We start from the raw sequence: 14,575 nt of genomic DNA, 5'->3' as shown, positions 1-14,575 counted from the left end.
CCTGGCAGCATAATACAGCATTTCCGTGTGAACGGGGATAGATTTGACATCGTTGTCGTCTCTTCTCAAAAAACGCAAAGGAAAAACTTTTCCCGCTTTTAGTACATTGTTGTCGTGCAATCATCATAGTGGGAATGGGAGATGACAGTGTTTCCACAACTTTCCAAAAGAGGGAAAATATAGAGATTACTTACAGCAGTCAGAAGAGAGAAATGTGTCAAAATTGGCGTCACTCTCTCAACCGTTGTATTAGAAAGACTTGCTGCTGCATACTTTTTTTTTTTTTTTTTTTGTCATTTACTGCCAATGTAATACAAGTTACAACACGAAGTATAGCGTTATAAATGTGTATTACTTTTTTAAAAAAATGAAAATTTAAAAAACTTTACTAGATTTGAGACGTTAATAAAAATGGAAATGCGTCATCTTGCATGATATATATCTGTACTGTGAAAGAAAATTACATATTTCGTGGTATATTTTCCTGCTATAAAGTTATTCCATAACGTGATGCATTTATTTTGAAAATGACCTGAAAAATGAAAGGGCATGTCAAAGTCATATACTTTATTCAGGAACCATTTGAATTTATCAAGATGTCAAAATAAAGGCAAAATTTGTATACAATACAAATGCTTACAAAAACAAGTGACAAGGGTATTAGACTTTTGAAATGCAATTAATTATATGTAGGCAGCACTGAAAGACATTACTTTGCAAAAATAAAAGAAAATCAAATGCATACCAAATCGCCCAAAAGGGCATGTAAAGAGGTAATAAGTTTTGGTTCTTTGTTACACATTTTTTTTTAAAATTAAGGCTTACAATTTTATGCTTGAAGTTGGATCTGACTTTCAGTTAAGGGTTTATGTACTTAATCCTATTAATAAATTACAAGAGCCAAGACAATACTGAAATGTGTCATATTCAGAGAGGAAAGCATTTATATCGAACATAATACATTCACCCACAGGCACGTAGTGTCTCAGATCTGAGGGCACACTGGAAAACTCATTGGCACGGATAATATGAGTACAAAATGTTCATTAGCACACCCACAGATGGGCACAATATCAGATCTGAGCTGAAGTTCAGGAATAGAAATATCAAGTAATGATCCTAACTGTGGGGTCGGATCAGCTCTTTAGGGGATGTTGTCAGTTAATAGAGCTGACTTCAAGAACATGCATCTCGCTGCGATTAAAAGAGCAGTTAATAGCACTTTCCTTTGAAAAATAGTAAAATGACAAATATATATTATTATTGGAATAATGCGTATGGAATATCACTGTGGCATGCAGTGAAGGCTTAACCCACACCATCAACTGAGACAAAGAATGTCTATATGTCCAAATGATTCTATACACATCTCCACGGTAATATGAAACTTTACAGTCCAATGTACAGTAATCTCAAAAGCGATGCATAAAATATTTTAAAATATAGGGAAACTCAAATACTTACAAGAATTACCAAGTCATATTTTAAAATATGGGAAAACCCATAGAAGAAGCACATTCATGAAAAGTGCAAGCAAATTAGATGATGTTTCTGCAGGGAAATGTCCATAAACTCACTCAAATAATGCAATAAAGTGTCAGATTTAACCACAAAGGAAGAGCAAACATGTAAAATGCCTATGCTAATCTCATTTTAAAGGCATGACTTTGCTTTAAAACAATTTAAATAACCCTAAATAATTTACTTTTCCAATTTCCAATGCACACCATAGGTTGTTTGATGGTGGTTCTGCCAGCTTCAGAGGTTTCTATCGTGACCGTTACAGATCTAGAGGGCGCTATGAGCCTGCATTACTCATTGTGCTTGTTCAAAGGATTCTGAATCAACTAATAACAACATTTAAATTGTTACATAATTGGTGAACCATTAGCAAGCATATTTATGGTCAACCTCTTTCACGGGCATTTATGTACACAATTACTGTACTGTTGTAAGAATCAAACATATAAAAATATAATAAGGCAATATCAAATTCCTCATCCCCACTTACACTCTGTACCACAATAAAACGTAAGTAAGAAATATAATAACTGTTAACTTCCATCTCAGCACCAGTGAAATTCTGGAATAGACCTTGCAGACGACAACAAGTCCAATCCAAAAGCAGCGGAACAGAGAGAAATGCTGAGAGCCAGAAGACATTTGAATTAGATGAAGGCAAAAAGACGAACCAGGACTATAAAGAATAACTAGGATCTCTTTCTCACAAAGGATCATGGAAGCTGAGGTGGAAGAATCATGGTAAAAAGTCTTCCTCTGTAAGCTTTTGGCATGATGGAGGGCCAAACTGAAGAAGAGTCTGGTTTAAATGGCGAAGAGCAAAATGAGTACCACGATCAGTATGATTACAAGAACTCCGATTGCACACCACTGTCTCCGACCTGCAACACACAAAACATATGATCAATGTCAAATCCTCACACCAATCTCATGCTCATTTCTTAAGCCTTATAAAATTAAGCAAGATAATTCGAGATATAAAGCTTGCAAAAACAATGAATGAGAACCTGTTTGGGTAGGTTTAAGAAAATATGCTACCGTTCAAAAGTTTGGGGTCAATAAGGTTTTTTTTGTAAAGAATTCTTTTTTTTTTTTTTTTGAAAAAAAGAAAAGAGAAAAGTTTTATTCAGTAAAGACAGTAAATTGATCAAAGTAAAAAAAAATATATATATTTAAAAAAATATTGCTCTTTTGAGTATTTTTTATTAATCAAAAAATCCTAAAAAAAAACTACAACAATTGTATCATGATTTCCACAAAAATATTCAGCAGCACAACATTGATAATAAGAAATGTTCCTTGAGCACCAAATCATCTTATTAGAATGATTTCTGAAGGATCATGTGACACTGAAGACTGGAGTAATGATGCTCAACATGAATAAATTACATTTTATTGTTATTTTTAATTGTAACAATAATTCACAATATTCCTGTTTTTACTGTATTTTTGAACAAATAAATGCAGCCTTGGTGAGTGTGACATCTTTCAAAAACATTTCAAAAATACCAACCCCAAACTTTTGAATGAAAATATAATAACATTTTAGGCTGAAATTACAAACACAAAATTTGCTGTTAATTATTTAAAAACGTGAGACAACAAGCAGAGGAACACACAATAATAAGTAAAAGCACTCACTGCTGGTCATGTGTGAAACCTTCTCCATTTTCTTCAACACTGAGTCCATTCTAGAACCGGTCTGGTCCATCTCCTCACTAAACTCACCGAGCATACTAGGACAAGAAGCACACATGGCAAAAAAAGTAGACATTGAGTATTAGTAAAATACACATGCTAGTGTTTCTGTTTATTCTTCAATCTCTTACACTGCCTGTTCATCCAGCTCGTCTCCTATCCTGCTGGACATGTCCTTCAGGACACGGATACTGCCTGTGACCAGCTCCAAGTGCTCATCCTGGTCCTGCATGATCAGCTGCACAGAAAGACAAATTGGGAAAGTTATGACGTAAAACAAAGAAGAAAAATGTATGATTTTGTGCCAATTCAAAATTGTGGTATTAAAGTCACCATGAAATCAAAATGGACAATTCTTGTTTTTTTAAATGGAAAATTGCAGTTTTTAAAATCTTTTTTTTTTTTTTTTTAAATTCATGTGGCCTCTTAATCTTTAAAAAAAAAAAAAAAAAACCTCTTGCAGCAACATCTCTGAAGACATGTTTATTGGTGTGAGGGCGGGACAACCTGTCGCTCACATGAGATCAACCAATAGCAAACCACAACCACCCAATCAATTCCAATTGACCCTATATTTTTTCTTGTCTGAGAAGCTGTTTCACAATTATACATCACAAAAGAGAAGAAAAGACTGTCACAACTTTAAAGAGATAATTCACCCAAAAATAAAAATTATCCCATAATTTACTCACCCTCAAGCCATCCTAGATGTTTTTGACTGTCTTCTTTCAGCCTAACACAAATGGAGTTATATTAAATAATATCCTGGCTCTTCCCAGCTTTGTAATGGCATTGAATTGTGCCCGAGTTTTTGAAGCTCCAAAAAGTGCATCCATCTATCATAAAAGTAATCCATACGACTTCAGTGGGTTAATAAAGGCCTTCTGAAGTGAAGCGATGGGTTTTTGTTAGAAAAATATCCATATTTTTTAAAACTTTATAAACTATAATCACTGGCACGACAGAATCGAGTTCCGGTGGAAGGGTGACCTCTGACTCGCGAAAACCACGTAACTCTCTCGTGAACACGTGTACGGCCACTGCCGGAAGCCAGTGATTATAGTTTATTATGTTTTAAATTTAGATATTTTTCTTACAAAAACCCATCGCTTCACTTCAGAAGGCATTTATAAACCCACTGGAGTCATATGGATTACTTTTATGATGGATGGATGCACTTTTTGGAGCTTCAAAAACTCTATTACTACTACTACTACTACTACTACTACTATTTAACGCCATTACAAAGCTGGGAAGAGCCAGGATATTAACTCTGATTGTGTTTCGGCTGAACAAAGAAAGTCATATACACCTAATAGGATGGCTTGAGGGTGAGTAAATCATGGGATAATTTTCATTTTTGGGTGAACTATTCCTTTAAGTATCTGAACTACTTGGCATTAAAAGGTCACATTTCCTTGTTTTCTGTGAAGCTTATAAGATGCTCTTTGGAATATTCTCAAATAATACTGGATAAGAAAAGAATACTTTCACTGATAACAAAAAAGTGAAATGTTTCGACATCCTGTCTTTTACCTGCTGCTGTTCCTGTTGCTCCTGAATGTATCTGGAGTTTGCAGACACCAGGTGAGGCTCCAGACCGGCATAACGATCCTTTGCTGTGGTCCCCAGCAGAGCCTGTCAGACATGAACGCAGTGCTACTGTCACTAGCAAACATGACCATATGAATCCATTCACAGTTATTTTAATTGAATAAATGAATAAATCACTCACTTGTTTGTTTTTCTTCTCTGCTTGGGCCACAGCTGAGGGACTAGAGAGCTGCTCCTTCATCAGCTACACACAGATACACACTCATGCATATGAAAACAATAAGACTACACCAAAAAATTAAATCATATATATATATATATATATATGAACAGGACAGTGATTGACACCTGCACAGAATTCCGTGTTCGCTCCACAAAGTCCCGCCTCTCCTGGAGTTCATGTTCCCCTAAACGGAACTTTCCAGGGTTTGCCTCCACAATACCTGATGCTGTCAAGGATTATAACAAGTTCTGCTTACATATATTACCATCCAAAAGTTTGAGGTCAGTAACACAGTATTTAAGGTATCGTCATTCTGATATTTGAAGGCATCATGGGGCTTTGGTTTATGGCAGGATACTGATGGTTTCATGCAGGTCCTCTAGGTCCCAGTCGATGGCCCTGAGGCAGTTTCGGAGTTCATTGGTGCTCCAGTCCAGCTCATCACGGCTGACGGGGGTTTCTTCCTGTAGCAGCTCCTCCCAGCGCTCAAACAGCCCCTGTGCTTTGGACAGGGCCTTCTGCACCTCCCTGCCAGATAGAGGAGCAAACTGTCAAAACCTTTCAACTTGAAAGGAATGAAAGGTGTTTATCAGTAGCAAACAACTTTTACATAAGTACTATGCCAGTGGTAGTTACTGTCATGTTGGGGTGATGTCTTGAACAACGAGCACGTATGATTAATTTGTGGTTTGTATCTGTACATTAAATGAATGGCAGAGACACACAAACACATGCAACATAAATCAGTGTTTACAGTCCAGTCAACACAAGCCATAATATAAAATGTCTCTGACTTCTTTAGACTTAATTTAACCTTCCATATCACTAAAACGCAACTAAAAAGACATCTGTATTTCTGTTCATTAGGGCAGTTTATTAGTAAAGTCACATGGAAACATTAATAATATTAACATTAACTGGGGTTCCAGGTAGTGAAGAAGATGCTTCACTAACCCTTAACTTAACCTGTCAATATCAAACCCGCGTCGTTTAGACAAAGACGAAAGACAGATATTAAGGCATGGAAGAGGAAGATAACTTTTCTTACCCTTTAACCACGAAAAAAGGATCTTCCATCGACATATTAGCCCCTCTGGTTTAGGAGCTACGTGAAGTCAACGGCAAGATGGATTGTGTACGCACGCACAAGTTTTCAAAATAAAAGTCCCTTAGCGCTACTCTGGTCGTTATGTATGTATCAATGACTATTGAGATATAAAACAAACATATTCCACAGCATGTTCCAACATTAACTGAAATTATTCAGATGCCCACTAGAATGTTTTTATTACAAATATACCATTTCATTTGATATTCTCTTTATTTAATCAAAAATGGTAAGCACGTAAAACTGATTACACTATTTTAAAGGATTAGTTCACCCAAAAATGAAAATAATGTAATTTATTATTCACCCTCATGTCGTTCTACACCCGTAAGACCTTCGTTCATCTTCGGAACACAAATTAAGATATTTTTGATAAAATCCGATGATATTGTTGAAAAGTTGTTATTTTGTTGTTGTTTTTTTTGGTGCACAAAAATTATTCTCGTCGCTTTATAATATTAAGGTTGAACCACTGAACTCACATTAACTGTTTTAAATATGTCTTTAGTACCTTTCTGGATCTTGAGAGGTTCAGTGACATTGCTGGCAATAGAGGCCTCACTGAGCCATCGGATTTCATCAAAAATGTCTTAATTTGTGTCTTACGGGTGTAGAACGACATGAGGGTGAGTAATAAATGACATAATTTTCATTTTTGGGTGAACTTACCCTTTAAGGTGTCCTTGTTACAGTGTAATTACATGATAAGTACTGAATAATATTAAATAACAACATGTACTTACATTGGGTTTAATTTAGGGTTAGTTTCGTGTAATTATGGGCAAATTACTGTTATTGCCCTGGTAAGTACATGTACTTACATCAGGAAACTGTCAAATAAAGTGTTATTAGATGGTCTTTTTAAATAATATGGTTGCTTTTTATTTAGCCTATTTATTTATTGCATAAGAAAGACATCAGTTATAATAATTTGGCTATACAAAACTGTCGAGAAAAAAAATGAAATAAAATAATTAAATTGCATTCATTCTAAGTAGTCATTAATTAACCAGCAGATAATCATGCTTTATATTTCATGAGATATTATATTAAAATTAGACTAAAGAGCACACACTGTGTCTAAAGCTCTGTGTCTGACCAAAAAGGCAATATATAAATTCTTTATTGAATGTATGTTGATATATAGGATACTTATAGTCAAACTCTGACTAATGGCCCAATTTTTATTATGTTAAAGAAAATATCAAAAGTTTAAGTCATCTTAATGTTTAAGCACAAGCTTCCAAAGCACATTTTCCTGACTTATATGTAAAATAAAACCTAACAATGATAATATGTAACAACAATGTGTAATTTTGCAGAGAAATAATGCACTAATGCAATAATGTCTTTAAATAACCTTGATTGAGAAAACAAAGCAGATCCTCTTTGAATCAGCTGCATGATGCATTACCTCATCTGTGACTCTCTCAGTAAGTAGAAATGGCATATTTTTAGCATTGTTTGTCACTCATTTCCAAAACAGGGCTGTTAGCACACCTTTGTTGCAGTCCTGACCTGATTCATAATTAATTCGGTTATGTAACTGGCCTAGTTGTGCTTGAGGCTCAGGGCATTAAATATGCTAGGCTAAAGACAAGTTGGTGGGTGACATAAATTTTTGCAAGGTGTGTTAAACTATTTAAAGTATGCCTTTTTATGCCAGCTATAGGGTTAAATCCCTGACGTCTGGTCCCCTCTCCTCCCTTTCCTTTTAGTAACACTATTCTCCTTCACTTCCTCCCCCACCTCATATACAGTCACCCTTTCCTTCCTGTCTCCTGCCTTCCTCTCTCTCCACACTCTGTTTCCTGTTTCACACACACACTTCACCTCCTGTAAAAGCGTAAAGGTTGGTTGTTGTTGTCAGGGCCACATTTGTGAGCAATGAGACATGGTGAAAACTGACTTTAGAGGTCACCTGAAATGGGTTTGACTATTTGAAAGACTCATAAATAGGCTGAAAACATGTTTTGCCTTAAATATAATAATGCCAACAGGTTTATTATTTCAGGGATGGGGTCGTCCATATTAAACCACTGGATCAAACCAATCATTTTCATATGGACATTTGCTAAACCTCAACCCTAACCGTCAAATAAACCTGCTGACATATTTGTTGTGTCCTCATTAATGTAGTGAAACCAGTGTGATCACAGCTGAAAAGAACGCTCGTGGAAAGCAAGGGTGAACATAATTGGAGGCCTGATCTCATGGAATGCAGTTTGTCAGAGAACTGTAATAAGGGAGCTATTTTTACAAGCTGTAGCTTGAAGGTCCTCGTGATTAGTCACTCTGTTTACAAAACTGGTTTGTAATGTAATGCCCTAGTGTTTTAATAAAATAATATTTCCCCCTTCTTCTGTTGCTCTATAAACACATTCACAAACATGACTACTACTACCCATGCTGAGCAATAAATCAAAATAATCCAAATGAGATTTCAGAATCAGAATGAGATTTATTGCTAAAAATGCTTACACACACAAGGAATTTGAGTATATTTATATATTTATATATATATACACACACACAGGGACACTCAATTAGACAAATACCTTGCTTCACACTTATATTTTAAAAGCAATTTAACGTACAAAAATGCTGCACACCAACAAAATCTTTTAATTTCGACATAGCCAGGTAGCCCTTTTTCTATAAATAGAACACGCATTTGCTGTGAGTGACAGCTGCCATTTGACCTCAATCGCTTTGCTTCCTAGTTACGCTCTTGTGAGCAGAAGGGGAGGGGCTGTTGGACCGGTGACAAGTCCAAATATGGTGCGCGGTGACATCATCCCTGCCTCTGCTGAGGCTGCGGGAAGTGCAGCTGTGGCACGTCACGGCTTTTCCACTGCGCGCTCCCCGAAGACACGACGGATCTTCCAAATATGGCGATAGAACGTGACGTTGAGCAAACAGAAAAAAAAGTGACCGATAGAACTGTAAACACTGGGGGCAGATTGATAAAACTCTCAACATGAATATTTCAACAAGAAAGTCGAGCTTGTTAGGCAATTTCAAATTGAAAATACCACACAAATAATACACTATAAAAAGAATAAAACAAAAACAAGCCAGTTAATCTTTAAAATTATGCAGTTAGTTATCGTTTCCCCTACACTAAATGAATACTTCATGCATTTCATTCACATGTCATTAGTATAATTACATGAGATCAATAAGTAATGATTATTTGAGAAACAGATCACCTGAGGTCATAAAGCAGTTTTTACTGTATGGCGGGCATCTGATACAGTGCAATAATGACATACTCTGTTTGTGATGATACTTTTGTAGAGCAGTGCTATTAAGACTAGTGTTGCCAGATCTCACTAGAAAAACCCCCCATAAATTTCGTTTTGCAAAACAAGCCTGAAATAAGCAACATCACATTCATATATATATATATATATATATATATATATATATATATATATATTAATTTTACTAATAAAAAATTAATACTAATAAAGTAAATTTTGTTGACTGAAGTATAGGCTATGTATATATTTCTATACCCGACTGTACCCTTATTCTAAGTTTAATGTTTTATTGTTGTACGTATAATTGTATATTGTTCAACATTTGCATTTGAATGAAAATATGTATAAACATGTATAATAATGTCAAAGTTCATTCAATAATTTTTTTTTTTCTGTGCTTCTGGAGGGTGCAGGGCGTGTTTATCAATGAAAATTGCTTTATTTAATCTTTCTGATTTATTGCTGCACATACATTAAACAATCCTGAATTGCTGCAACGACAATATATTTTTTTTAATAATCAGATCCTTTACAAAAATAATTTTAGAATAATTTAAGGTAACAAATTTCATTCCCCCCCTCACACTGACACCAGGGTTTATTACTGAAATAAGTAAAACTAAGAATTAAAACATTAAAATCGTTTTTGTTAACTGAAATTAATCTGAAATAAAATAAAATGAACATGAAATTCAAAAATTCAAATGAAAACTGAAAATATAAAACAAAAGCTAATTTAAAATATTAATTAAAAACAGTAATAGTTGCCTATATAAATAGCCTATTAAAATAACATTGACCCACACTGTGTTACCTTATTACAAGCCTAAAGTTTAATAAGTGGTAAGCGTATAATAAGTGGACATGGCAACACAGAGCATATGTTGACTTGATACTTCAGTGCTGTGCCAATATGACGTATATTGACAAGACGGGAGGGGCGTGTTTATACACCCAGGGGAATGGAAACTCTACGTCACCAAAGAGCAAATAAAACACCGCCCTGAGAGGAGAAAACTTTTAGTTTTACAATCCACCGTGAGGACCTTAAAGCTCAGCGGTTTAAAAATAGAAAAAGTCTAGAACAGAAATATTCTGATACATTGTAAACACAATGGACGTCGAGGCCAAGAGAATCATGGCTCTTTCTATCAGTAAACTGTATTCATTAAGGACCCAGCGCGGGGGATTGAGACTTCACCGGAGTCTCCTGCTCTCCATGACCATGAGAGCCGCACGGGACATCTACCACACCGCGCAGCTGCTCAAAGACACGGAGGAGGAGCAGGTCGTTCCCTGCGCCCCGAACGCTGCCACAGAGGAACCCATGGAGACTGACTCTCCTCAGACTCTCATTCAGACCTCCAAGGAGGTGGCAATGAAGCCTCATGAACCCAAAGAGACTCTAGACGAGGACAAAGAGAACCGGTACGCTTCTGAACGGCAATCCAGGAAGCGCCGCGGTAAGACGGCGCTCGAGCCTGACTTTCTGCCTCTGAAGAAGGCGAGAATGGACACGGATGAGGAGAAGCAACATCTCCAAAGCGAGGTTTTGAGGACTAATAATGGAAACAGCTGTCGCCAGGCTGAAACTCTGACCGCGTTCGCAACAAACCGAGCCATCGTGGCGTGTTGAGCAAGACGCGCTGTGGATCATTTCGAGAATCGATCTCCCTTGATGGGAATTTACTGGACAAACTAGTTCAGATCGGACCGGTTATGCAGCCTGACACCCGTGCGGCCGGCTCAGCTCGCCATAAGAGCTCCAAGAGAGGCCAGGATCAGCAGGGATACAGGACAGGTGGTGGATACTATGATCCCAATCGCATTGGAATTACTCGAGCTGCTTCATTGTTCAGTGAGAGGAGTCAGATGACTCTGTTGACTCACGTTTGAACTGGGAAGGGAGGCTCTGGTGTCTTCTATCCAGCTTATGAACTTGACAACCTCAAATAAGAACAACTCTGACGGTGTATGACACAAAACACTTGATGTTTATCCGAGTTTGATACTTGAAAATGTCTTGAAATGCCAAAACGTGTTAAATGTCACTGTTGCACTGATCAATTGCACAGAAGAATATGTATTTATAATACTAAGAAGGGCATGATGGACGGATATCATATGACATTGATTTCAGTGTTTACTGTTTGCAATAAACATGCAAATGTTTAAAAATCATAATGTTGTACAGATTTCATTTTGAAAAGCAAAAAAAAAAAAAAAAACATTCACAAACCTCACAGAAACATTGAACAAACTCTTAATGGTTAGCGTTTGGGCAATATTTGTAGATTAAAAATTTCTGATTAGAGTTACATTTCACCCCACACAAATTTTAACCAATGAAGTGCCATAATTTTCCAGCTTTTTTTACTTGATAAGGGTGAAAAAAAAGATTTTTATAAAGATTACACCCACAAAAAGCTAGCCAATGATACCCTCCACTGTAAAAAAGAATTGTTGGTTTAACTTAAAAAAAGTAAGTTACCTGGTTGCCTTAAAATTTTGAGTTCATTGAAATTAAAAATTTGAGTTAATACAATAAAGTTGAGTTAATCAACAGAAACTCAAAATATTATGTTATCTGAACTACATTAATTATCTAAGTAGATTTGACAAAAGAAAAAATATTGATAAATCATGAAAATATATATATTTTTTTACAGTGTAGAGTTGACCATAACTAGAATTATCATTATTCATGATTTCAACATTTTTTTAGTACTATTTAAAAATATTTTTTTAAATATATTTTTATTATATTATTTTATATATTTATAGATTAATTAGACTTTTCCAGAACTAAAAATCCCAATTTTAAAATACAATTCCCTTCATATTTTCCAAGTTCCTACGGTTATGAATTAGTTAAGGTTTGTCCAATCTGATCATGTCTGAAATATGTGATTATAACTCACTCAGCCTTTTATCATGAGGAGTAATACTTATCTCACACTGATCCTAAACCCAATCTTTTGATAAAACATACAGCTCATCATCTGTCACTCGTGTGGGCGATGAAAGAGGCAACAGCTGGAAACACTATGATAAAGTGTAATTTCCCTTCATTAGTCAGCAAGATCTGTCCGAACATGTCCATGAGTCATGAAAATCACTTTTCCCTTGAACTCACACACAAACATTTTGGCTAGTGGCCAGAGTCAGACTATATATCTGTCAAGCTTGAAGTCCCAGTTCAACTGGCAGCATTACAGCATCCGAAACTGACATCAGTAGAGTACAATGAGAAATAATTAATGCAAGAGAGTGAAACTAGAGTCCAAAGGCCTCAGAGCATGAATTTTAACCACTTCTTTATTTATATTGTTGTGGCTTAAGCTCTGGGTGGTTTCGTAGTACCTAAAATAAAATGTTTTAAACTTAATGTGATTTTTGTTTTTAAGGGGAGTTTTTCTAAGATTTAGAGTGACATAAAAGCATGTGACTTGGCTCTATATTCAAATGACTAGCGTGAGTAAGTCTGAATCGTTGCTCTGATTGTATATGTGGGTTACGGGGGTGGATCTGAATAGGTGTGCATGTAATTTCAGGTAGGAAGTTTTGGCACCATGACGTGAAATTTTCAGGTGGAGATCATTTTAAATAGCTGAATCCTCTGCTGGGAAACTGCAATGAGATAATTACTCAGGATGATTAATCACTGAAACTCATTTTCAGATTAATCACTGAAACCCAGCTCATGTTCAGATTGTGTGAAACCTAAATGAATCTGTTTGTTGTGGTCATGTGTGGCTACCTCAAACAGGTTTCTGATGCAATAGTTTCCTCCAGGGTGGTCTTGATGTGGGTTTGTCACCTCTGTAACTAAACAGACAAATGAGGTGGAGGGGGAAATTACAGAAAAGGCCTGTTGAAATAATATAAAAACATAATGCAGTGTCATAATGATGAACTGATATACAAAGTATGCTTAACTGTCAACTCTCTTAATTACCAACATAAAAAAAAAAAAAATAGAGCATCGCAGGAAGAGAAACAATTATCAAGCTTTTGTCAAGATCAACCATTCAGCCCTGTTAAAAAAATAAGAGAAATATATTTGTTTTTAATTTATTAAGGTACATAATATTTTTAATATTATTTTTATAAGACGTATAAATGTTAATCTCAAAATTTACTACTACATTTTAAAGATGGAAAGTTGTATCTGTTAATGCACTGTGAACTAACATGATCATTTTTATTAACTAACATTAACAAAGCTTAATAAATGCTATAATGCTCATTGTTAGTTTATGCATTAATTAATGTTCGAAATGAGACCTTATTGTAAAGTATTAATAATTGAAGCAGAGAAGGGCAAATCTTTTTTAAATATATAAATATATGTAATTTTAGTGTCAAATGATTAATCGCGATTAATCGTATCCAAAATAAAAGTTTGTGTTTACATAATGTGTGTGTACTGTGTGTATTTATTATGCATATATAAATACACACACAATGTATATATTTAACAAAAAATATATTATATTTATATATAAAATATTTAATTTTTTATATAATATAAATTATATATAAATATTAGGGCTGGGAATTTAACACGTTAATTAGATTAATTAATTAATAACGCATTAAAATTAACGCATTTAACGCACTATGATGCAACTCACTGCGTGATATAGCCTTATAGAATGCAGTTAGAAATTCAAGATATGAAAGGCGAATGACGATCGATTTGAACCCTTTGAAGCGTATAGGACAACACCGGTAAGATCAGAACGTTCACTGCTAAATTCAAACGTGCTTACGTGCTTTGGCTGCGGTGGCAACACCCATTGCGCGTTATAGATCAGCTGACAAGATTTAAATGACAAAACATTCAAATATTTGACAAAAGACGTCGATTTATGTTTCTGCCGGTTGGTGCCCACACTCCATAACTGAGCGCGCATGCGTAATATTTGAGGCAGAGTGGAGCCATATGGACACTATTGAGAGTGCGCGCGTTTTGTGGAGAGATTCGTGCTGCACATTACATCGATGTGCTCTCGCATTAATGTATTACGTTGATGCACACATGCGTCGTTAAAGTAACTGCCTCAAGTGAACTATTAAAATGAAAAGAATGTCGCTTCTGAAAGCTGCAGTCGTTTTTTTATTGGTTAAAATGAATGGAGAATATCTCATGTTTTTCTGTGGGTGCTCAGTGCCTATATAGTTCATGATAGGCTATAGTTA

At 35.5% G+C, this 14,575-nt stretch overlaps 2 protein-coding genes across 3 annotated transcripts; one reads left to right on the top strand and one right to left on the bottom strand.

Moving 5' to 3' along the window:
- Positions 1-552: 552 nt before the first annotated feature.
- Positions 553-6,194, bottom strand: LOC127522218 (syntaxin-10). 2 transcript variants are annotated; one of them, XM_051911913.1, is made up of 9 exons: positions 6,045-6,108; positions 5,607-5,691; positions 5,355-5,524; positions 5,122-5,216; positions 4,955-5,017; positions 4,756-4,857; positions 3,351-3,457; positions 3,163-3,257; positions 553-2,402 (listed from the first exon to the last, which is right to left on the bottom strand). In XM_051911913.1, exons 2-9 carry the CDS (start codon positions 5,636-5,638, stop codon positions 2,326-2,328), a joined length of 741 nt encoding a protein of 246 aa, XP_051767873.1. In that variant the 5' UTR covers positions 5,639-5,691; positions 6,045-6,108; the 3' UTR covers positions 553-2,325. The 2 variants fall into 2 exon arrangements, with proteins under 2 accessions (XP_051767873.1, XP_051767872.1); XM_051911912.1 differs by lacking the exon at positions 5,607-5,691 and having other exon boundaries at positions 6,045-6,194.
- Positions 6,195-10,378: 4,184 nt separating this feature from the next.
- Positions 10,379-11,554, top strand: ier2b (immediate early response 2b). Its single transcript, XM_051911931.1, has one exon. The coding sequence runs from the start codon at positions 10,485-10,487 to the stop codon at positions 11,004-11,006; it is 522 nt and encodes a 173-aa protein (XP_051767891.1). The 5' UTR covers positions 10,379-10,484; the 3' UTR covers positions 11,007-11,554.
- Positions 11,555-14,575: the final 3,021 nt, after the last annotated feature.

The sequence above is a fragment of the Ctenopharyngodon idella genome, chromosome 11, assembly GCF_019924925.1.
Source record: "Ctenopharyngodon idella isolate HZGC_01 chromosome 11, HZGC01, whole genome shotgun sequence".
Classification (NCBI taxonomy): Eukaryota; Metazoa; Chordata; class Actinopteri; order Cypriniformes; family Xenocyprididae; genus Ctenopharyngodon; species Ctenopharyngodon idella.
Note: the sequence above shows the minus strand (reverse complement) of the source record. Positions and strands in the feature narration are given on the sequence as shown.

What these genes read in the sequence shown, in the direction of transcription:
- ier2b (XM_051911931.1), top strand. Translation starts at nt 10,485, where the DNA reads ATGGACGTCGAGGCCAAGAGAATCATGGCTCTTTCTATCAGTAAACTG.
- LOC127522218 (XM_051911912.1), bottom strand. Translation starts at nt 6,079, where the DNA reads ATGTCGATGGAAGATCCTTTTTTCGTGGTTAAAGG. An exon ending in GGACCTGCATGAAACCATCA is followed by an intron (nt 5,217 to 5,354) that starts GTATCCTGCCAT and finishes TGACAGCATCAG; the next exon opens with GTATTGTGGAGGCAAACCCT. An exon ending in GAACACGGAATTCTGTGCAG is followed by an intron (nt 5,018 to 5,121) that starts GTGTCAATCACT and finishes ATCTGTGTGTAG; the next exon opens with CTGATGAAGGAGCAGCTCTC.